At 48.4% G+C, this 23,360-nt stretch overlaps 1 protein-coding gene across 14 annotated transcripts in view; it reads right to left on the reverse strand.

The window, feature by feature from the left end:
* The window catches only part of TNS1 (tensin 1), a 1,878,049-nt gene that overhangs the window by 626,075 nt on the left and 1,228,614 nt on the right, over nucleotides 1–23,360 (reverse strand). For 2 of the 14 annotated variants that reach the window (XM_085650001.1, XM_085649998.1), the window contains exon 1: nucleotides 15,298–15,933. The exons of 11 other annotated variants lie outside the window; for them this stretch is intronic. In XM_085650001.1, the coding sequence (XP_085506127.1) occupies nucleotides 15,298–15,345 (48 nt within the window). In that variant the 5' untranslated portion in view covers nucleotides 15,346–15,933. Of the gene's footprint in view, nucleotides 1–15,297; nucleotides 15,934–23,360 lie in introns of those variants that run through there. One more of the 14 variants, XM_085649999.1, reaches the window with a different exon arrangement.

Here is a 23,360-nt window from a genome sequence, read left to right on the forward strand (position 1 = left end):
CTCCTGCGCAGCGGGGGCCGCGAGCCGTTTACAGTGTCCAGGCAGGGGGCGGGGTCGCGATGGAAGAGGCTGCAGCTGGGAGGGAATGGGCTGCTGGTCCTCGCAGTCCTTCGCATAGTCTTTCACCCCGGCAACAACAACAATAGGCTCCCACGAGCGGCTCCTGCGCAGCGGGGGCCGCGAGCCGTTTACAGTGTCCAGGCAGGGGGCGGGGTCGCGATGGAAGAGGCTGCAGCTGGGAGGGAATGGTCTGCTGGTCCTCGCAGTCCTTCGCATAGTCTTTCACCCCGGCAACAACAACAATAGGCTCCCACGAGCGGCACACTTATTTAGTATATGTGTGGTCCACCTCCCGCCTAGGACCGCTGCAAATTTAACTTGCGCCAGGATAATCTGCATAATATTGGAAATTTCTAAAACTTGTTACGTGAAACCCCCGACGTTCCACTATCATGCCACATCCCGTACGTACGCACCGTTTGTAGAAACCTTTTATTGCAAGCACAGAGAAAAAATGCAAAGACGAGAAGGCCAGGGGCTCTTGCTTGTGCTACTGGGTTTTTTGTGCCGGTTTTTACTGTGCAGTGTGCCCTTGTGTTAGAAAATATGCAGAGACTGCATTTTCTGCTAAAATATAGCACTAAATGACAGACTTGCGCCCCGCGTAAAACGCGTAATTTCGCGTAAGTTTCCCGGACATTTTGCGTGATTACACACATGAAACGAATGTCACACACTCCTATTCCAGACCCCAAAAGAAAGCTGTGATGTACACGGACAGGGCTAAGTGTCATGGACATTTTTGTCAAGTTGCAGCTGAAATGAAACAGCATCAATTCAGAAAGGAAAAGGATTTAGTGATAATTTCTTTACAGCCATTGTTGGCTAGAATGCAGACAGCAGCCACGTCTCCTTATGCATAGGCCTGGGCAACATTTTAATTATGCTGGTGTAATTGCATCATTTTGGTAGTTTTGCATAACAAAATGTAAGTGGAATTACTGAAGTGACGCCATTCTGACACGTCACGTAACAAGACTCCTCTTTGGGGAGACATTGTGACACAAGATGTATCATTTGAGATTTTTTTAGCACCTAACTATAAATCCGACGCTCGCAGCAGTGTGTTTGAAACACAAGCGATCAGCAATCAACTCATAATGACATTTCCTAGATGAATTTTAACCTAAACAAACTGTTCAGGTAGTTTTTTGAGTAGGGAAGGTAGTGTCTAAAAGTACCTGTAATTTCACATAATTTTGCAGTAATTCGGCAAATTTAGCGAGTTTCACGCACCCCTACTCTGGGTGAGATATTTTGCTAAGAGCTGAGTACGGTGGAGGTGACATTAAATGATAGTCCTTCAAGGTGGAGAACTTGGCACCTTGCCGACAAGTGCAAAGTTACACTCTTCACCTGAGGCGTACCCCGACTCTGATTAGACCTTTCTCATTCCCAAAGCCACATACCCTAGCCAGCATGGGAAGGGAATTACTCTGCAAGGTGCTGCTCTAGCCCAAAACAGTATCGGAGAAACACAATAGCCACCACTCGGCAGTCACAAAATCTCTTTACCCCGCTACTTCCCCAGCTTGGAACCCCTGGCTACAGAGAAATTAGATGTAGAGCGTGCAGAGGCACCAAAGGTAAGCATCTATCAAGAGGTCCTGAATAGCAGCAGGGGCATTTATTTTCCACGAAGAACCCCTTCCGCCAAGGTGCCCCCAAATCGGGGGAGCCGCGCCTATGGCGGTCATGCTGGACCAGGCCATCTAGTGCGGGCAGGCATTCCTTCACGCAGTAATGAAAAACAAAAACACTTACCTGCCGGCTGGCCTAATGGCCGGCCACTGCCACCTCTCCTGCGTCCTCTTCCTGGGTTCTTCTCTGCAAAGGAAGCAGGAAGCACCCGGCTCCCAGCCTCCCAATAGGCAATGACAACCCTGAAATGCAGCTTTGTGATTCGTCTGAGTGCAGTGGATCGGCGCTCAGCCAGAGAATGGGAGGCTGGGCAGAGTTAATATCATTTTAGTTTTCCTTTTTTTCCACTGCAAAAAGCAGTGGGGCAACGCTTCTCTGCCATAGCGGAGGAGCCGTCACTGCACTCTTACCTGTGCAGGCCGTTATTGGTCATGAGTATAACTATACCCATCAGTGATCGTAGGCCGGTCCTCAACCCTAATTAGTGGTCGTTGGGCTCCTAGATGAAATAGGTGACCTACGGTGTTCCAGCACACTAATGGATAGGGGCCTCTTTGTGTTGAAACGTGAAATTACACGGTACTGGAAGGCAGAAAAAGCACCACCTGCAGACAAATGGATATGTGGAATGTACTAATATTGTAATCATGAAGAGCCAGTATACAAAGCAAGAGAGTGTCCCGGAAAAAAAAAACGTGGACACATTTGCATATAGTGAATAATGGAGCACCCTAACTCCTCATTTATTGTTAGAAGGTTGGTAGAGTCCAGTACCATTGTTTTATCTCGTGAAATGTTTTCCTGAGGCACTGTTTAAGATTGCTCATTTACTAGCCTGCAGTTCATAATATATTATTAATAACATGCAATATAAACTTGATTAGAAAAATTTACAAAGAATGGATAATAATAAATACTAAGTACATAACATAGCAACTCCACACAGCCCTAGTGTTGAGCCCACCAGGTAACGCAACTGAAACTGGATGTCTTTTATTTTATCAAGAACTCGAGTACTGGAGGTAATTAGATATTATGTCCATAGTGAATCAAAGTTCAATCAATATTATTTCTTGATCAATTATTTTCTAGTAGTAAAGACATTTTCACACCTGAAAGTCCTCAGTAGATGTTTTAATGGTAGTTCAAAGTTGAAAAGCTTCAAATTTCATCATAATGTCATAAATTCGTAAGTAGACTTAAATTTAGTAAATTTGTAAGTGGACTGAATCTTCTTCATCGGGGTCACGTTCTGTACATCAGCCCAGAAGCATGGGGTCGCCATTGTTTAGGAATGTGGACGTGAGCACATCCTGCTACCAACCGCGAAGTAACCTTATTTTAGGATAGACCACAATGTTTGGTCTGTAAGAATTAATGTTCAAGGATTGGGATTTTCACGCTGATACTATATTGTGTATCAGGAAATTCAGGAAAATTAAGACCTAATATCTACTCACCTCCAATACTAGAGTTATTGCCAGTTTTTAAATGACACTGAGCGGGTAAACGGAGTATGAGTTATTTTTGCACCGGGCACTAAACGCGGTTACCATCCTTCCATGTCTTTTATACTATGAATTAGGTTGGATCTGTTTTTATTAGAGGAACTTTATGTCAAACTAAGAATAAATGAAACAAAGTACACTTCAAGGTATCTGAAATGAAAATTGAATGTGAGAGCGTGCCTCGCGTTCAAAAATCACAGGAGACACCGGTGAGGGGACTAATTGGAGGAGAGAATGTCTCTCTTGACACTTCTTCTACGTAAACCAGCCTTCTGCAAAGCATTTTTTTGAGTCTTGTCCAAACTAGTTCGTAGAGCAAAAAAGTGAGTGAAATTACGCACTCAAGAGAGTTCCAAAGATTTGCATAATTCATGTAATGCGAAATTGCTAAAATTACATGAATGTAAGAAAACGTTTGCAGAAGCCAAATTTCTGATAGCTCTCCTTAGCCAGGACAGGTAAAAGTGGCTCAGGATCAGTTCAGTGCTTGCTTTGTTCCGGTGGTTTCCGGTGCTCAGCACCGGACACTTAATTGTCAACACGGGCACTTATGATAGTTCAACAGAAAGTGGCGCTGTGTATCTAATTTAGAGACGAGGACAACAACAGTTGTTTATTCATTCAATACTCATTAAAAATGACTAATACCTGCCACTTCAGCCATTGCCATGCTTATAGGACCTGGAATGGTCTGAACTATCGCACGTGCAGGGGTCTGATGGTTAAAAATGTTGTTTGTGGTGTCATTGGTAGCACTGGGAGAGGCAATGGTTGGCAGTAGCTGCACAGGGCTCCTGACTAGAGCCATGGCATTAATTTTTATTTTCACTTTTTTACAAATTAAGCTCTGCACAGGATCACACATCTAATCAAGCTAGAGACCCTAAAAAGGAGCCCTGTCTTCTGCTTCCGGGGCAGACAGGTTAAACTCTAAGCCACAACTCTCCCAGCCGGCCCAGCGCCCTGATGCCCAGCTCCTTCCAGCAGCCGCCAGGGTCTGAACATTTCCTAATTTGTCCCTGGTCTGCAGCTGCTGCTGTTTACTCAAGCCGAGCAGTGTTTATACACGGATCAGCCGACGGTCTGTGTGTGCTGGAGCGGGAACTCGTTACTCACTCACCGCCAAAGGCCAAGGACTGTGCCGCTAACGGCGCGGGACGATTGTTTAACAAACACCCAGGAGTCTGCATCACTTGGGGTTAAAATAAATCTGCATATTCAAAACACGTTGAAGCCACGAGTGGACAATCCAGGAAACCTGCATAGTTGCTACGTAGACCCATGTATGAGTGACAGGTAATCCCCCCTCTAGTTCTGACATTTAGTCCGTCGTACATTGCATGCTGGAACCTTCAAGCCTAGATTTATAAAGGTACAAGTGAAACTACATATCCCAGCATGCCAAGTGCTGTAGGAAGGACATCCTGAGTTGTCTGATAGGCAGGCACAGAGATGGAACTCTTACTGACCAATCAAAGCCTATAATTCCTGTTCGCATAGAATGTCAATGAGTAGCCAAATTTACATGTGAATTACAGCACTTTTTACAAAATTATATCTATAACCATAATTGCTGTGCAGACTAGATCATCCGATGTTACTGTGTTACAGAAGAAGGCGTTGTGCTTTGAGTTCAGTGTTGAATGTCTGGAGTAGGGTGCGGTGCTCTTTGAGTATAGTGTTGAATGCATGGAGTAGGAGGAGTTGAACTTAGAGCATCGGCCTGGGCAGAGTTCTTCTACATGGAAGTCCGCAAAGTGACCAAAAAACTCTGCCATGCTACGCAAAGTTCCGCAAGTGGCGGAGTGCGTTAGGTTGCGCCATTCGCGCTGGTTTTAGGTCTCGCCGATGCAGCGCGCATGCGCAGATTAGGTGGGCCTTTAGCCGTCGCTCTGCTCATTTTCAAGCACACACCCGTGCTTGTGGCGGCATCCACCTTGCGGGAGCGAGCAGGGGCGCACCACAAGCATGAGTGCAGTGCTTGAAAATGAGCAGACTGCGCGCGCACGCAGGCCCCACTCCCGAGCTTGTTTAGGTTGAGCCTCGTTTTTCCCCCTGCTCCCTGTATACCCCGCTCCACCCTCATTACCCCCAACCCTTCCTCCTCCCAGTACTCATTAAATATGCAGAATCGGCACTGCATCTTTCCCCAGGTATCCCCTTCCGAGCTGCCCTTTCTCTGCAGCTGATCCTTGTGCGCGGCTGCAGCCTGGGAGCGCTCTGCGTGATGACAGCCTGGCAGCCCAGGGCCGATCACGGGGCTTCCCCGTGCCCTGTCCCAGGACTGCTGCGTTCCCGCTCCCTCCTTCGGCGATGCAGGGGTGCTCCCAGTGCAGCCAGGGACCTCCGCCACACCTCCTAAGGAAACTTTCTAACTCTGCGGCGTCCTGTTCATATCTGTCCCAGGGAAGCCCGCAGCCACGCTGCTCCCATCCATGCTTCTCTTTAGGGTTGTTTTTGTCTGAGGGAGAGGATGTGTGCAGCTGAGCAGGAGGATTGCTGCTGGTAGCCCGAAAAGTTTACAGAGTGCTGCTACCAAGAACTCCTCGGCTCCTCGCGCACACGCCTCCCAAATGAATGGATTGCATAGCAGCCCGGCTGCTCACGTTGTACGGGATCAGCCTACCTGATGCACAGCAGCCAGTGGACACGTGCGGGCTGGAGATTAGCGCAGCGCTACACTCGAGTTCAAAACATCACAGGCAGGATTGGTGATATAGGCTAATTTGCTGCACTTACATATTGCTTTGAACCTCTGAGGAGACCTGGGTGCTTCTTTGGTCTTTTGAAGTTAGTCAGTATTGTGTGATCCTGGACACATTTGTCAATCCCTTTGTTGTGTATCCTCTCCCCTGTTCTGACCAAATGTATGAGGCTTAAGAACACAAGCATTGGCATAGTCAATAGGTCTTGCCTTTGGGACCTGCTGCATAACTAAATACTTATAAGGTCCCAAAGGCGAGACCTATTGCCTATGCCAATGTTTGTTTAGAGCTGGGTGTTTGTCCTGAGCTGGAAAATCAGTGCAAACTGCACCGTGCGCTGCGCAAGTGGGCGCAGCTTCTTCCTTCCGCTTAAGTAGATTTTCTACTTGAGCGGCAGCTTCCTCAACATGAACGGAGGGTTTCTCAACGTGAGCAGTCGCGACCATCTGCGACCGCCTGCGTTGTTTCATCTCTCTGGGAGGTAATGTAGTGTTGGATTTTCCTCGCTAGCCAACTTAATGCAGGCGGGCGAGGAAAAAACGGCGGTTGGTGAGTTTTTCAGAACTCCACTTGCTCCGCGTAGAGTGGAGTACATAAAACTCAGTATTGAATGCAAGGAGTAAGAGGAGGTACGCTTTTCTTCGACTGCACTCTTGAAAACATGGAGTTTAAAGGATGTGTCGTGGTCAAATCTGGTTAGAATTAGAGTACAACTCTATACCTCGGGTGTGGTACTAGACATCAGAGCTAATGTACATTAAAGCAAAACTGCAAGTCCCAGAATGCACTGTGTTGTTATCCAGCTGAGCATGTCACACGTGACATCAAGCCATGTAGTAGTTTATTTAATGCATGAATTGCGTAAGATAAGAAGGTCTGGTTTTATTTCTCCACAATTTTTATTTTGAAAACAAGTAGATAGGAGCAAATGTTGGCAACTTCTGGTAAAATAGGAAAATTAGTTTTACATTTCTTCTTTTGAACTCCTACCATCAATCCGAGTGGCCTGGGAAGCGGCTCGCATTCCCCTAGTGCTGGCGTTACCGGATCAGTTATTTCCAGGTGGGGAACAACCAGCCCATCTTGAGTTGGCCACTGTCGGTTACCCAAGCAATGAGGAATTGAGGAGCTGTTTGCCGTTCCAGGTCTGATTCCAGAGTTGTACCTCGTTCCACTTTCAACAGAAGACTGTGGTTGCCTTTGGGTGAAGTCAAGAGACCCCTGTTGTACCTGTGGGTCTCACCATAAGGCCAGAGACTGCATCAGAAAGAAGGGGCCGCTCGGAATGAGGGTTTACATCTGGTGTAAATACCTCAGAGTAGAGGAATGTATGGTCATAATCCTAGTAAAACATAGTACGGCATGCCAGTACTGGGCACTTCCTGTTCTGCACTGAAGGCACACAGATACATCATAAAATGAGTAGAAATCGGGAAATCTGCGAGGATGTCAGGGCAAAGGCTGAGACGTTGGCATCTGCCCTCCGATGATGTACGGACAGAGTTGGCACCTCGCCCCATGCATGCCAATGTGTTCTGGGAGTTGCAGCCTCTTTATTTCCTGTGATTGTGTAAAATGGGGTAAAACAGCTGATGACAAGGATCTAAGGCAGAATGTCCTGGTCTGGAAACATGGTGTGTTCATGACCTGCAGGTCCAGAGTCCATAAGGAGAGGATCGGTGTGTCCTCAGTGCCCAGCCGGGTGAGCTGGCCAAGCAGGCCCTGTGCCTGGGCACATCAGAAGGCAAGCATCCTTTCACTGACAAGCCACAACATCAAATGACCCAGAGCCAAAACTGCCTGGCGCCAGGCGTGGAGGCCCAAATGCTGCATTGGTAAATGCCCAGGTTACTTTTGGGGCACCTCAGCAGACCTCTGTGAGGGAAATTGACATATTGTCATGACATTTGGAACCACACATGCCCTTCTTTTCAGATGCAAACATATTTGTGTGAAAAAGTCAACTGAGACAGTGACAGGGGTCAGGGCCGTTTCTAGGTGTTTTGCCACCCTAGGCGAGAATTGAAAAATGCCACCCCCTCCCTTTTACTACCATCACTCTCTCCCCCTGTCATCCAGGCTTTTCAATATAAAAGTAAATATTTTTGTTGTGAAAATGAATTGAAGCAGAGCTGAAGATGGCCTGGGAGCTCGGGACTGGAGCTCTGTGAGGACTGAGGCTGCTAGGGGATGAGAGTTGAAGGTGCCGAGGCTGCTAGTGGATGGGAGGTCTGAGGGACCAGAAGCACTGGGACATGAGCTAAGAATGCCCTGGGTTCCGGAGAAGGCCCGAGCTGCTAGGGGTAGGTAGTTCTGATACGACTGGAGCTACTAGAGTGTGGGCCCTTTAACGGCCAGGACAGGATCTGTACAGACAAAAAGGGTTTCGAGAAGACCAGGACTTCTTGAGGATGGGAACTAAGAGGACGAGGCTACAAGGAGACATAGGCTCTGGGAGGACTGGGGGGCGCAGCAGCTAGAGGAAGGGGTCCGTGAGAGGGCTGGTGGTAGCTCCGAGAGACTGCCCCGTGGCGCTGGGTGGTCCAAGGGGCAGGGGGCTGCTAGAGGCAGCGAGCTCCAATAAGGCTGGAGCCACTAGGCGATGGAAGGTCTGAGAACACAGGCTGGTGTTAAAGAGAGTCTCCGAATGTACCGTGTCTTTGCCTCCCATGGGCTGAGATTTCAACTCTCAGTGCGGCCTAAGCCCTGTTACGGTTTTGAGAGTGCTTGTTCTCCAAGGAACCTGTCCCTACCTTCAAGGCCCTTCTGCCGAGATGATGGACAGAATGCAGAATAAATTAAAACATTCACCCCAGTCAAGAGATCTGGGTTAAATTTGACGTCCTTTTGCTCACCGTGCTACCCCAGTTTAGACCCACCCATATGCAAATCTGTCTTGCCCCTGTTGGGAACAGTCCAGCCTGAACTGCCAGGCCAGGTCCTCCCTGGACCAGAAATGTGAGCCCTGGGACCGGTTTCGGGGTTTCACCCCTCTTCAGCCAGGCTAGCTTGAATCCTGATCTGTAACTGGGGTGAATGTTTGATAGGCTCAGCATTCCAACCATCATATGTTCTTTTTGCAATTGTCACCCTAAGTGGGAAGGGTATGCCCAGACGTGGGTCGCATCATGCCCGCTACGCCACCAGATTCAAGCTAGCCTGGCAAATGAGGGGTGATGCCCCGAAACAGGTCCCAGGATGCTTGTTTCTGGTCCAGGGAGGACCTGGCCAGACAGTTCGGGCTGGACTGTTCCCATGAGGCACAGGGTCAAGACTGATTTGCATGTGGCTGGGTCTAAAGTGGAATGGCGTGGCATGCAAAAAAAATGATGGATTTAACCCAGATCTGTGACTTTTTGCAGGTGTCAGATAAGGTGGCAAAGAGTGTGTGTACCTACAACATCCGAAGCCACATCCCACTGGCGGGCTTTCACTCGCCCATCTCCCTCCCTCCTCCTCGGCCCACCGACTGGGCCCAGATCACACAGAGCGCACTCCACGCGGTGCGGGAAGCAAAACCTGTCTCTGTCTGAAACATACACGAGGCTCCTACATAAAAGGTTACAGTTAAAGTTCACTGACTCGAAAGGAGTGGTGGTATTTCACAGAGGATAAAGAATGTAATTACATATTACAGAACTTCATGTATTAATGTTGGAGGTAACTCAGATTTTAATGTAGCATGAGACCTGTACAGAACTGGAATTCTATTACTAAGGAGAGTTAAAGAACGAAGGGCAGAATATTCCTTCTGGAAGAATGGGCAAAGGTTTCCTCGCGACCAAAGTAAGCATTTCTGCTTCGTAATGTGACAAAGGTAAATATTCTTGTCTGGAGTGTTGATAAAACATGTCATTTTAAGCATGTTTTGTGATATCTGATAACTAAGGATGTGTGCATGAGGGCTGGGAGTTATGCTGAGGGCACTGTGGGTGTCTGTGTGTGTGGAATAGGTGGGCACTAGGAAAACAAAAAGAAACAGGTAAATAAGCAAGAGGCGAACTGTTGGGGTAACAGTCAGAGACACTCAGGAAAGGTATGGGGTACATATGAAACCCAGAGCACAGGCCGTGGTGGGCTGTGGTGAGGGGGCCGGAGGTGTGTGCGAGTACCCCTTCTGTATCATACTTTCATGGCAAATGCAACTAGAGGGCGACAAATGTTATTCAATGAGAGATAGGATCAGACTCTCAAAATCCGACCACTAACTTTGGGGAAAATAGGACGGAGAAAATAAAATAATGACCAGATTTGAATACCCCTTTTGCCAATGAACATCACCCCCCCCCCCCTCCCCCGCGCCCAGGCTCCCTGCACAGGCCCTTTCAGGCGCCAATATTTACAGCTGTTGGACAGCAGCGCGCACAGGCCGAGGCGCTGTGCCGGCCTTTGTACCGGCTGTAAGAGAGGCCTGGGCAGCGCCCACCCTTCTGGGAACAGCTTGGTCCCTCTGGGCGCTGTGAAGAAGCATGCGGTGACAGGCTGCTCTGCCCCCCCCCCCCCTCCCCTGACCCAGGGCCCCCATTCATGCCCATCTCTTCCTCCAGGTGATAAATCGCTGACTGTCTCATAGGAGCAGGGTGGGGGCGTCTCACCCGTGAACCTCATGCACTTGGGTCTGCTGCTGTGTCTCATTCTGGCACGAACATCACTGGCCCTCAATTAAGTCCCTCATTTGAGCCATTCAAAGAAGTCGCTGCTTTGTTTTAGGCTCTCTTGGACAAAGATCACACAAGTAGTCACGTCGTAAGTCAGAAATGTCTCTGTGACCCCAGAGCCTCTGGCCAAACTCATGTCTTTTGCCGCCCTCCCCCTTTTGACGCCCTAGGCGGCCGCCTAGGCTTGCCTAATGGTAGAAACGGCCCTGACAGGGGTTGGTTTGAACTAAAATTGCACAAAACTGTATAACACAAATGTATGACTTATGTTGTGATTGTTTTGCGAAGCAAAATTCAGTAATTTTGAGTATCTCACGAGCAAAATAAATATTTTGCCTAAGTACACTTAGCTACAACTTGAGCACGCTCGGGTTGAGCTGGGCTAGAGATTGTTATTCTGGACACTGGGCCACGCTGGGGGGGTGGGGGAGGGGCATTGAGGGGGGAGGCAGTGAGGGGGGTCTCTCCTTCCAAAGCTGCACCAACATAGAGGAACTGCATCTCAAACACCCAGAGCCCCTTCACAGCATCCGTACTCCATGGCACATCTACCAACGGCAAAAACGAAACACCGGCTACTACAGGTGTGGGTTACACTGGGGCTAACTCTAGCGCAGCGAGATAGCTCAGCAGACTGAGTGCCTGCAGCAGACATCTCTTCAAGTCAGACAAGGTATTTAGAGAAACTAGAGCCTGAATAGTGTCATCTCAGCTTTTGAACATGCCAATATGAAAAATATTACTTGCACAATATCATCAAATGACCGAAATGTAATCAGTTGTATTATCATGAATGCCTGTTGCTACTAGCTTCACCTCTGGCTCTTTAACAAAGAGGGGGGGGGGGTTGTGGAGCAGCCGCGGTCGGTAGTAGGAGTAACTGCAGGGCAGTGACGTGGGGAGGGGGAGGGTAGTAAACTATGGATTCCGGAGGTTTCCAGGTAAGTTAACATATAAATTAATAAAACGAATTTCGTTGCGTGCACGGCATCACATTTGGGGATGCAGTGCACGCAACGAAATTCGTTTTATTAATTTATATGTTAACTTATCTGTAAACCTCCGTAATCCAGAGTTTACTACCCCCCACCCTGCCCCTCCCCCTCCCAACGTCACCGCCCTGCAGTTACTCCTACTACCGACCGCGGCTGGTGTGGAGGGGGGGGGGCTTAACCTGCAAGCCTCTCTTACTTCTGTCAACTATTTTATATAACGTTTTGCCGAATCAATTGAGTAATGTAAGATAGGTTTCAGTAACCTTTAAGGGTGCTTAGATATTTTAAAACTAAGGTAAAGAGTACGTTTTAGAATCATGTCTTCTTTTACGACTGTAGTGAGGTTCAGAGACAACTCTGGGCACGGCGATGAGCGGGTGGAAGTGAGTTCCCCCTCACAATATTTTCATTGTTTCTGTGAATAAAAGCATTTTATTGTGAGAAAGGTGGGTACATCTGGTCTGAACTTTAGAATGAAGCCAACATGCATGTGGTACTTTCCCCCCGTCAGGCATGCCTATCAGCTGTGCTCTTTCAATCCGTCAGACTCCTGTGTCCAGAGAAGGGTCCCTGCCCTCTGCACCTCCAGTTCGTTTCGCCTTTTCAAAATGCAGAGGTTTGTTGACCACAGAGATTCTGAAACCAACACTCTTGCATAACCAGATGGTTTTAAGTACTTTTAATATTCAACCTTATTTAATTATTGTTCAAAGCGCCTATAAAAGGTTTTTGCTGACCCGCTTTAGGATGGGAACTTTTCACCGCCTTGTTACATTTCCCACAATGAACGATTGGTCTCAAAATCTTGCACCTTGCCCTTGTGATAACATTTCATTACAGACCACGATTCATGTTATTCTTTTCTGTAAATATTATTCTGTATTACGGACCACATTTTTAAAACCTATTTTTAAACAGTTTGGATTACATCAATGCCGACCTGCCCTATTGGCCTTGCAATTACTTGACAATGAGTACAGAATTTATAGTGTCACTATTTTCTTTGAAAAAACTCTCTTTTATAGGAAACAACTGTTCAATATTTGATAAATTCTTATCAAAAGCTCCTTAAGTTTAATACTATTTTACTCACAAAATGGTTTTAATGAACAAGTGTAAAGACTTTTTTTTCTTTTTATTGTGCTTTTATGATTGTTTTGCTCAAACATTCAAATGAAGCTTTCTTGATTGATTGACAGAGAAGCAGCTTGGAAGGGCAGGCAGAGCCGGTGCCAGTCTGCCAACTACTAGGCTTGTGTCTGACATGCAACTCCCTCCACCCCAACCCGACCAGCCTTTCGGATGTGCTGGCCTGTTCAGAAATCGTCTCATTCCTATTGAAGACGAATGGCACTTTTGTGTCCAGTAATGTTTTGGGCATTGAACATTCCTGGCATGGAACGACTAGACCCTGGAAAAATGTCCGGAATTTCACAATATGCTTGTTACATAAAATTCCAGAAATTGCACCATTATGCCACATTGCGTCATTACACCACCGGTCATGTCACACTGTCTGGGAAATAAGAGTGCATACATGAGCAGTTGTTTATAACAATCACATTTTTTCCAGTTTTTTTTAGGGGTGGGTGGACTTGGGGGAGTTTCAATCTAAGTAATTTCAAGGAAATACATTAAAATTCTACGAGACTTCACGGAATTCCGTATAGGGGCAAATGCATACCCCTGAGGGGTGTCCACTCCAGTGCATACCCCCAGTGCCCTCATGTGAGGGCAACGAGAGGTATGCACTGCTGGGCAGTGGTTCAGACAGGGCTGGAAGAGACAGCAGTCTCTCTATGTTTAAAAACCACTGCAGAATGGACTCTGTCTGCAGTGGTTTTTGATCAGAGCGGGGCTGCCTCCCTCTTCCAGACCGGTTAAACTAAAAACCACTGCAAATTATTTCGCCCGTGGAGTTTCAAAATGTAATCAGCAATTCTGTGTTACAAGAGGAGAGAGAAGTTACCAAACTCCTCCAATTCCGATGGCGGAATTACAAATCTGCCTACTCCTAGGTTTTTTAGCGCAAATTGACAGATTCTCATCGCACCTAATTCTGCATATTTTTTGGGTGAAATTTCATGTGATTATGCAAAAGCAAATTATGTAAATTTGTCACACCCCTGGGAAAGACCACCAAGCATTACTGTACAAATAAAGTGGGTATGACCACGAGGCTAAAACCAGCTGGCCGCCCCTTGGGGAAAAAACGAGAACACACTGAGAGCAATAGCAGCAGACCAACTGATGCCACGGGATGCAGGGGTCTCTACATCACTGGTCCATAAATGACCCTGCAAGGACCACCGTGGACGAATACGATTGTTATAAGCAGCTGCTCACGTGTTCGCTCTTCTTTCCCAGACAGGCAATTTCTCGGACACCCGGAGGGGAAAGGGCCTCAACTGTGTCCGAAATACTTGCATTAGACAATTAGAGCGCTGTGAAACCCTGGAGAGACTTTGTGCAGCTTAGTATGGGACTAGTAGACCAGACATTAACCAGGAAGGAGTAAATTGAGGCAGGGGTGGGTGAGCAAGCTTTCATTCTTTTATTGTTAAGCAAGGGTGCCCACTGTAGGTCCAGGAGAACTGGATCTATTCCACATGTTAAAGCTATTACACACATTTACTTGAAATAAATACATTTAAATGGAAGTTGCCTACTTACAGAGTCAATGGGGATTTTGAAAATCTGGCATGGGTACCCCCCACCCCCTTTCCTGGACCTACGATGGACACCCTTGCTGTTGATTACTAGCAGTAGATGTGACGCCTGCAGTGGTGGCTGTCAGATGGGTTGAACCCCTGCGACTCCTCCAACTAAGGCTGAGAGAGGCTGAGATCGCTTGTGTGAGGTTTAAAAACAGATGCTGCGATCCGATCGAATATAGTAGTACATCCTTGCATTGGGGTTAATGAGTGCCCCCCAAGACTGGGAGGCACTCGCCCTTCACTTAGCAGTAAAACACCAAGAACGCTTTCCAGGACGGAGGCCATGGTGCTGTAAACGCGTCTTAGAGTGCAGCGCTCTGCATGTAAGAGCGAGCCTCTCCCTGCTACAGCAGATGCAGGCAGATGTGAACTATACTTAGGAAGCGTTGTGTGCGTGCAGGCACCGTGTCACAACATCACTCGTAGACCCGCACGTACATCTAACACATGCCACGAGACAGGCAGCCCCTTCCTGTGGGATTCTCATCAAAGAGGCAGTCGTTGGGTGGGGTGGAGGGGAGATCCTCTCGGGGAGTATCGTGCAGGCGAGGGGCACGCAGTGTCTTCACTGGGGTGGATATGGACCCGGGCATATATGGGTGTCCCCGGGGCCAGTTGCAGAAAGAGGCAGTGCACACGTCACAGCCCGCACATTACATGTACAGCACATAAGGAAGAGGTGCGGCTACTTCTGGTTAAGTGCCCAGAGAGGAACAAGGAGACATCGATGCTAATCGTGGCTGCCTCTCTTGATCAGCATGTGTGATCCCAGGCAAACCGTGTTTTCTCCATGTCGCGCAGCGCTCTCAGCTGGCACAATTGGATGGTTGGAAGCAGCTCTTGTTGTGTAAATAAATGAACACATCTAGAAATAAATCACTTTGACATACCACATAACATCACATACAGATATTGACATAGCTGTTCACATGCATTACAGACAGATGCTTGCGTGAACACGCACGTTGCACTGTTTGGCACACAGAGAAACACACACAAGCGCGCGTTCTCACCTCCGCCTCCAAGGTCCCCCCGTCCAGGTGCGCCGCGGGAAGAGGCATCCAGCCCTTGCCCTCGCCTTCCACCACCACCTCTCTCGCCCCCTCCTCTACACCCTGCTCACCTTGAAGGGTGGGGTGGGGGATGACTTGGCAGAAAGCTCAGGCGCGCGTAAAAGCGGTCAGGCTCGGCGTGGCGCGTGGAATGCGCCCGGATCCCTGGCGAGGCACGGGGCAGTCGAGGGGCTCCACCCGCTGGCGCCGCCTTGGTTAGTGCAACAGAGGTATAGAGATCCGTAACGGTTGATCGGAGACTGTACGGCAGAGCGACAAACGTACGTACCGCTGGACACACAAGAGAAGTGAATGAAGCGCCTTGAGGGCTATCCAAGTGCGGAAGCGCAGACTGTATTGGGTCCAGGGCGTACTCCGGTGTCACAGGTCGAGACGAGATTCCGAGGAGGTGGGATACCTAACTAACCGAACATTATGCCACCTGGAGGGGGCAGGAGTTATTCCACACAGGGGAGAGGTCCGTGCCAGGGGGCGCCGCTGCTCTCCGGGATCCGAGAGGCGCTCTGAGGAAAGGCTGGCTCCCTGCACTGCCCTTCAATCCCCACCTCATTAGACCCGGAGAGCAGAGCTTTCTGTTCTTTTTTTTTTATTTTTTTTATTCATGTGTCTGCGCTGTCCAAGTATAATACGCACACGCCCAGCGGCGGTAACACCGCTGGCCTCCCTCCCTCCCACCCTCCCAATTCAGGGAATTAAAATGCAGGAGGACATCCGAGAGGCTGGCGAGGAGGGATGTACACTTCATGCCCAATTTGTATAGGATGTGAAAAATGCAAGCCACAAACAGCTAAAGAGGTGTGTCAGGGATCACACGTGGGCGAGTAGGGAAGCTGGTGCTAGAGGCGCGTTAACTCCACAGTGGAACCGTGGAGTAGTTCTAGTTTTTGGGGTGATGAGGAGGAGGAGTAGGAGGGAAGGGAGAACCTTTAAGAACACGAGTTGCCCTTCGAGAAGGCCCAGGTGTCTCAAAGGGAGTCTGCCAGAGATGCCAGCAAGGACCGAGCGGGAGGCGCAACAAAGAATGTGCAGTTAGAGTATTTGGGTGGCAGAGACCGGGGATCCGGGCGAGATGTCAGACTCGGACTCTGGAAAAAATGGCGACAGAAAATGACTGTTTATAACTGATGCCAGGAGATCCTGTGATTCGGAAGGAGACACTGGAAGAGAGTGGAGTTCCAAAGAGATGCCATCAAAGACTGGGCGGTCTGAAAGAGAGCGCATTCTCAAAGAGATGCGGCCAGAGACTGGGGGTCTGAAAGAGACACTGGAAGAGAGTGGAGTTCCAAAGAGATGCCATCAAAGACTGGGGGTCTGAAAGAGGATCTGGGAGAGAGTGAAATCCCAGAGAGATGCCCTCAGAGACTGGGGGTCTGAAAGAGAGTGCATTCTCAAAGAGATGCTATCAAAGCCTGGGGGTCTAAAAGAGGATCTGGGAGAGAGTGGAATCCCAGAGAGAGGCCCTCAGAGACTGGGGGTCTGAAAGAGAAACCGGAAGAGAGCGGAGTCTCAGATACCACCAGAGACTGTGGGTCTGAAAGAGACACTGGAAGAGAGTGGAGGCCCAAAGAGATGCCATCAAAGCCTGGTGGTCAAAGAGAGTTAATTCTCAAAGAGATGCCACCACAGACTGAGGGTCTGAAAGAGATGCCAGAGAGTGTGTGTGTGTGCGTGCGTGCGTGGGTGCTTGTGTCTCTGGAAGGACTCTGATCTGAGGGGATGCATGTTAGTTCATCCCTTGATTTAGGGAGCTGTTAAGTTTGAGGCCATCTTTGGTGCCATGTTAGGCACACGTGGGCGAGGACATTTTCATGAACTTCTGGATGGTTGATCTGTAGATTAGTGATACAATAAAGTGTCTGGTCTGGAGCCGTGCTGTGTGCAGGGTTGTGCCAGAGATCGGTGAGAAGGTGAACAGATGCTGCAGGGAGAGGTGGAAGATAACCTGATATCAATGTGCTGTGGTGACAGTAAATGCCCTGCGCTGAGCTGTGTTACAGCTGACCACGCCCACTGAAAATGGATGCAAACGCTAAAAGGTCCCTGCAGTAAACACACGTCCTCTCCCTGCACATGCACGAAGACACAACAAATGTCTCTGAAACAGATGCAGTGTCTCGCGGCCCATGTGCACCTATCACTGAACACAGAAGCCCCAGGCCTTCTTCAATCGGGGGGATGTTCCCAGGGTCTTTGCAGAGCGCACAGATTTCTCAAAGCAAGTCGCTACGGATGGAATTCCCAACGCCTAACTACAACTGCACCAGGCGGGGTGGGGGGGAGAGTAAAAGGGAGAGAGGTAAGTGGGAGTGAAACAAGAATAAAAAAAAATACCCCCTCACCACGCCTCTCCGCCGTCACCCCCCACTCTTCTATCCTGGCCGGTCTCCCAAATAGGAAGCACCCAGGCTGAGACTCACCTGAGCCAATCACAGCACTGCATTGCAGCGTTGTGATTGGTTCCCCTAAGCCAATTGAAAGGCTGCAATGCAGCCTTGTGATTGGTCTGAGTGCCATGGTTTGGCACTCAGACAGCGGGTGGGGGCCTGGGCATGATCTCCACGCAGGCTGTAATGTAGCCTGCGCGGATAACATGCAAAGTGCGCATGACAGTTTGGCCGGCCCGAGAGGCAGTCATGCGCACTTGGAGTGGGCAAACCACTCCTCACCGGCTCCTCTGTCATCGGACCAGCCCCGCCCGCGAAGCAGCTGGCAGCAAGAAAAAATAAAATGATAATAACTTCGAGTTACCACTTTATTTTTCCTTTTTTTCACTGCTTCAAAGTAGCGGAGGAGCCACCACTGAACTGCACACAGGAGCTCATCACAGGCTGGAATTCCACAGAAGTGGCTTCTAATATGGTAAATAAACCTCCCTGAAATTACTATAATTAGCAAGCTTCCATTACATGGCAAAAAAAAGCATATTTATGGAATTATTTGAATTTACATCATTTCCACAGCACAGAGCTTGACCCCACACTAGAATCGAACACGTCTTAGAAACATTCCCACAAAGAGAGTGAGAGACACATCACTTCCTCTCATGAAGAACATTGTATCACAGCTATTGACCTGGATAAAGACACTGGGCCTGGTTTAAGTCTCGGCAGAGGGGATACCCTGTCACAACAGTGACGGATATCTCGTCCGCTGAAATATAAAACCCATAGGATATAATGGAATTTATATTTCGGCGGATGGGATATCCATCACCGTTGAGACGGAGTAACCCGCCCGCCAAGATCGAAATGAGGCCCACTGTCTTCCGAACAATTGCTTCGACCATGCAATGGAAAACTGAGCACACAGCTCCCCAAACATTGGTCAAGCCCTCCAGCACATCAGCCCATTCACTCATCTGGAGCCGGATCAGACTTATTTTACGTTCACAACAGACACGATCACTAAAGCAGACGAATAACAGCTCTACGAGCGGTGCGCAACCCGCGGCAACGAGTGAATAGAAATATTAGATCTGAAGGTCAGCCATACTCATTAATGCAAGTATTGCCATGGCATTGGTAGAAGTGATACAAATGCTGCTATAATATCACAGTTACACACCAGCACTTTCCTAGGAATACAAACAGAGAATCCAAACTGTCTGGAACAGACTCAACTAACTCAAGCCTCAGGGAAGCAGAGAGAGAAGCAACAATTCTCCTTGAAATGAACACAATCTCCCCTCTCCCACCTCTAAATATGATCCAAGAAGCCAGAAATGCCGCTGTCACTCATATCATACCTTAGAGTCCTATGCCATTAAAAAAAGCACATGCATTCTGGGAAGATGCATTATGCAAATCAGTTAACAGCTTTCCCTGGTAGGGGTCTTTGAAATGAATGGGCAGAATCTGTCAACACTGTGCTACAGGAGAAATAAAATCCACTATAGAATACGTGATTCCCTGGCCAGCAGAGGGCGCTAGAGGCATGTGCCCCACTGCTCCCATTCTGCAGGGACAGAGCTTTTATCACTGAGAAGCAAGGAAAGGTATGCCCATGTGGCACATGTTGCTACAGTTGTGTCAATGTGAAGTACCGTGAGAGTTTGGCATTAATGTCAGCCATCTTAATGACATTCATTCAGAGATCTCGTGTTCACTTGAACTGAGTGTAAACTGCGCAGCTAGTAATCATTTAAGGACTACAAGTACCAGAATGCAAAGTTCAGAGCTTAACCATCATTATTGCATCAGATTTGTTAGTTCAGGATGGTGTGGGCACAGGTAAGAGGAAGCAATACTACTCCAGCTAGGGCTATATTCCACTATATACCCATTGTCAGCAGGCACTTTTTCTAAGGCCTGTGTCAACCACGCAATGCCTCTGTCAAAACAACATGCATTGGCAATACCAATAGATCTGAGTTCTAAATGAAAGTGCCTACTCAATCAATGATCATTTTAGTTATTCACTAAGTCATCATATATGCATCATCACTCATCTTAGCACTCATACATCGATTCATCCACCCACTCATTCATTCTTGCATTCATACACTTACACAGCCAAGATGAAGTCACAAACAAACTCAACAACATTTGCAAGACAAATTAAAAGATACAGGTGGAAAAAAAACATGCTGCCACCTAAATATATGCACATGCATATTGAAGGGCAAAGTAAATTAAGCAAGGAAGGTGATGGCGGTCCTGAATGAGATTGCACGTGGTGTTTTGTTGTTTTCAAGGTCAAGCATGGCCTCCAGGCTTAGAACCAATGTGGTGGCCATCTTGAAATGGTAAAACAATTAAACAGATTCAGTGACCTCACAGGACACCAACATTCACCATCCTAGGGTGTGTCACACGAGGGAATCAACAGCAAAATCCTTCTCTACAAAGGCACTCAGTTACATACATGACATGCATGTCTGCAGGCTTAACAAGGTGCAATGACAAACCACCCTTAAAGACTTACTGGCTTTAATATGTGTGTTTCATAACATACAAAGGAAGTGTATTGTATTATTGTAACCTTTCTAAAAACAGAGCAGAACTAGGGAATCTGGTGTAACATTTCCTAATAAACCAAGACGGCCTGTAGCTTTTGTCATTATTTTGTCATCATACCTAACTCAGACCTACTGTATTCCGCATACGCCTTCTCACGGGGCATCCATCAAGTACAGAGTAATACAATTACAAATATGTTCAAAATTACAGTTATCTTTGTCAAAAAGTTAAAATATGCCTCCTATAGGGGCGATCAGTTTTTGCTATTTTCTATCCCCATGGTTTGTTTGAGTATAAAACAAACACAAAAGGCCTTGCCTACTATGGTAATCTGTGAGATTTTATGTAACAAAATATATACGGCATAGAACGCCACATGAAAACAATCCACCGTTAAAGGCCTACTGGCTTTAACAAATGCTTTCCACAATAAATAAGCCAAGCCTACTGCCTTTGTCACAACGTCTGTAATATAGAAATCAGATCTATGGCTTCAGACATAACTTTTACCAGTGAAGCAGCCAATGCCAGTACACTTTTTCATTGGGTTGCCACCATAACCATCTCACACTTACTTTTTGAGTGTAAGGTTTCCTTTAAGGCAAGCATCAATCAATAAAGGTTTGTAAAGCTTGGCTACTCACCCGTGAGGGTCTCAAGGAGCTGGTGGGGGGTGGGGGTGAGTAGGTTTTAAGACAGAATATTACCAATCCACTCTTAAATGCCTCTTGACTTTAACATGTCCAATTCACAATAAATAAGTGAGGCCAACTGATGTTATCATAACATTTCTACATCTGTTGATAAACACATCTAGCTCATAGCTTTGTTCATTGGCTGCCATCATAACCAGCCAAGCCTTGCTCTACTGAGTAGACATGGTAACAAGAGAACAAACTCCCTAATTATGTAGGAGAAGTTGTTGAATAGCACCCACAGAGGCATTTGTGTGACCCAAAGGTCAAACACAAGCTTTGCCTGATAAGAGCCTGGCTCAAGCAGTTTGATGAACAAATGATCACACCTGGGAGGGTTAGCGCTTTTCTTGTGGAAGCACACACCGGGGAGTAGCGCTCTTCTTGTGGAAGCACACACCGAGGGTTAGCGCTCTTCTGGAAGCACACACTGAGGGTTAGCGCTCTTCTGGAAGCACACACCGAGAGTTAGTGCTCTTCTTGTGGAAGCACACACCGAGGGCTAGCGCTCTTCTGGTGGAAGCACACACCGAGGGTTAGCACTCTTCTTGTGGAAGCACTCACACCGAGGGTTAGCGCTCTTCTTGTGGAAGCACACACCGAGAAGTAGCGCTCTATTTGTGGAAGCACGCACCGAGGGCTAGCGCTCTTCTGGTGGAAGCACACACCGAGGGTTAGCGCTCTTCTGGTGGAAGCACACACCGAGGGTTAGCACTCTTATTGTGGAAGCACACACCGAGAGTTAGCGATCTTCTAGAAGCACACACTGAGGGTTAGTGCTCTTCTGGAAGCACACACCGAGGGTTAGCACTCTTCTGGTGGAAGCACACACCGAGGGTTAGCACTCTTATTGTGGAAGCACACACCGAGAGTTAGCGCTCTTGTAGAAGCACACACTGAGGGTTAGTGCTCTTCTGGAAGCACACACCGAGGGTTAGCGCTCTTCTAGAAGCACACACTGAGGGTTAGTGCTCTTCTGGAAGTACACACCGAGGGTTAGCCCTCTTCTGGTGGAAGCACACACCGAGGGTTAGCACTCTTCTAGAAGCACACACCGAGGGTTAGCGCTCTTCTGGAAGCACACACCGAGGGTTAGCACTCTTCTAGAAGCACACACCGAGGGTTAGCGCTCTTCTGGTGGAAGCATACACCGAGGGTTAGCGCTCTTCTAGAAGCTCACACTGAGGGTTAGTGCTCTTCCGGAAGCACACACCGAGGGTTAGCGCTCTTCTAGAAGCACACACCGAGGGTTAGCGCTCTTCTGGAAGCACACACCGAGGGTTAGCGCTCTTCTGGTGGAAGCACACACCGAGGGTTAGCGCTCTTCTGGAAGCACACACCGAGGGTTAGCGCTCTTCTAGAAGCACACACTGAGGGTTAGTGCTCTTCCGGAAGCACACACCGAGGGTTAGCGCTCTCCTAGAAGCACACACCGAGGGTTAGCGCTCTTCTTGTGGAAGCACACACCGAGGGTTAGCGCTCTTCTGGTGGAAGCACACACCGAGGGTTAGCGCTCTTCTGGTGGAAGCACACACCGAGGGTTAGCGCTCTTCTAGAAGCACACACCGAGGGTTAGCGCTCTTCTAGAAGCACACACCGAGGGTTAGCGCTCTTCTAGAAGCACACACCGAGGGTTAGCGCTCTTCTGGAAGCACACACCGAGAGTTTGCGCTCTTCTTGTGGAAGCACACACCGAGGGTTAGCGCTCTTCTGGTGGAAGCACACACCGAGGGTTAGCGCTCTTCTTGTGGAAGCACACACCGAGGGTTAGCGCTCTTCTGGAAGCACACACCGAGGGTTAGCGCTCTTCTTGTGGAAGCACACACCGAGGGTTAGCGCTCTTCTGGAAGCACCCACCGAGGGTTAGCGCTCTTCTAGAAGCACACACCGAGGGTTAGCGCTCTTCTGGTGGAAGCACACACCGAGGGTTAGCGCTCTTCTGGTGGAAGCACACACCGAGGGTTAGCGCTCTTCTAGAAGCACACACCGAGGGTTAGCGCTCTTCTAGAAGCACACACCGAGGGTTAGCACTCTTCTGGAAGCACACACCAAGGGTTAGCGCTCTTCTTGTGGAAGCACACACCGAGGGTTAGCGCTCTTCTGGTGGAAGCACACACCAAGGGTTAACGCTCTTCTTGTGGAAGCACACACCGAGGGTTAGCGCTCTTCTAGAAGCACACACTGAGGGTTAGTGCTCTTCTGGAAGCACACACCGAGGGTTAGCGCTCTTCTAGAAGCACACACTGAGGGTTAGTGCTCTTCTGGAAGCACACATCGAGGGTTAGCGCTCTTCTGGAAGCACACACCGAGGGTTAGCGCTCTTCTGGAAGCACACACCGAGGGTTAGCGC

The sequence above is a fragment of the Triturus cristatus genome, chromosome 3_2, assembly GCF_964204655.1.
Source record: "Triturus cristatus chromosome 3_2, aTriCri1.1, whole genome shotgun sequence".
Lineage (NCBI taxonomy): Eukaryota > Metazoa > Chordata > Amphibia > Caudata > Salamandridae > Triturus > Triturus cristatus.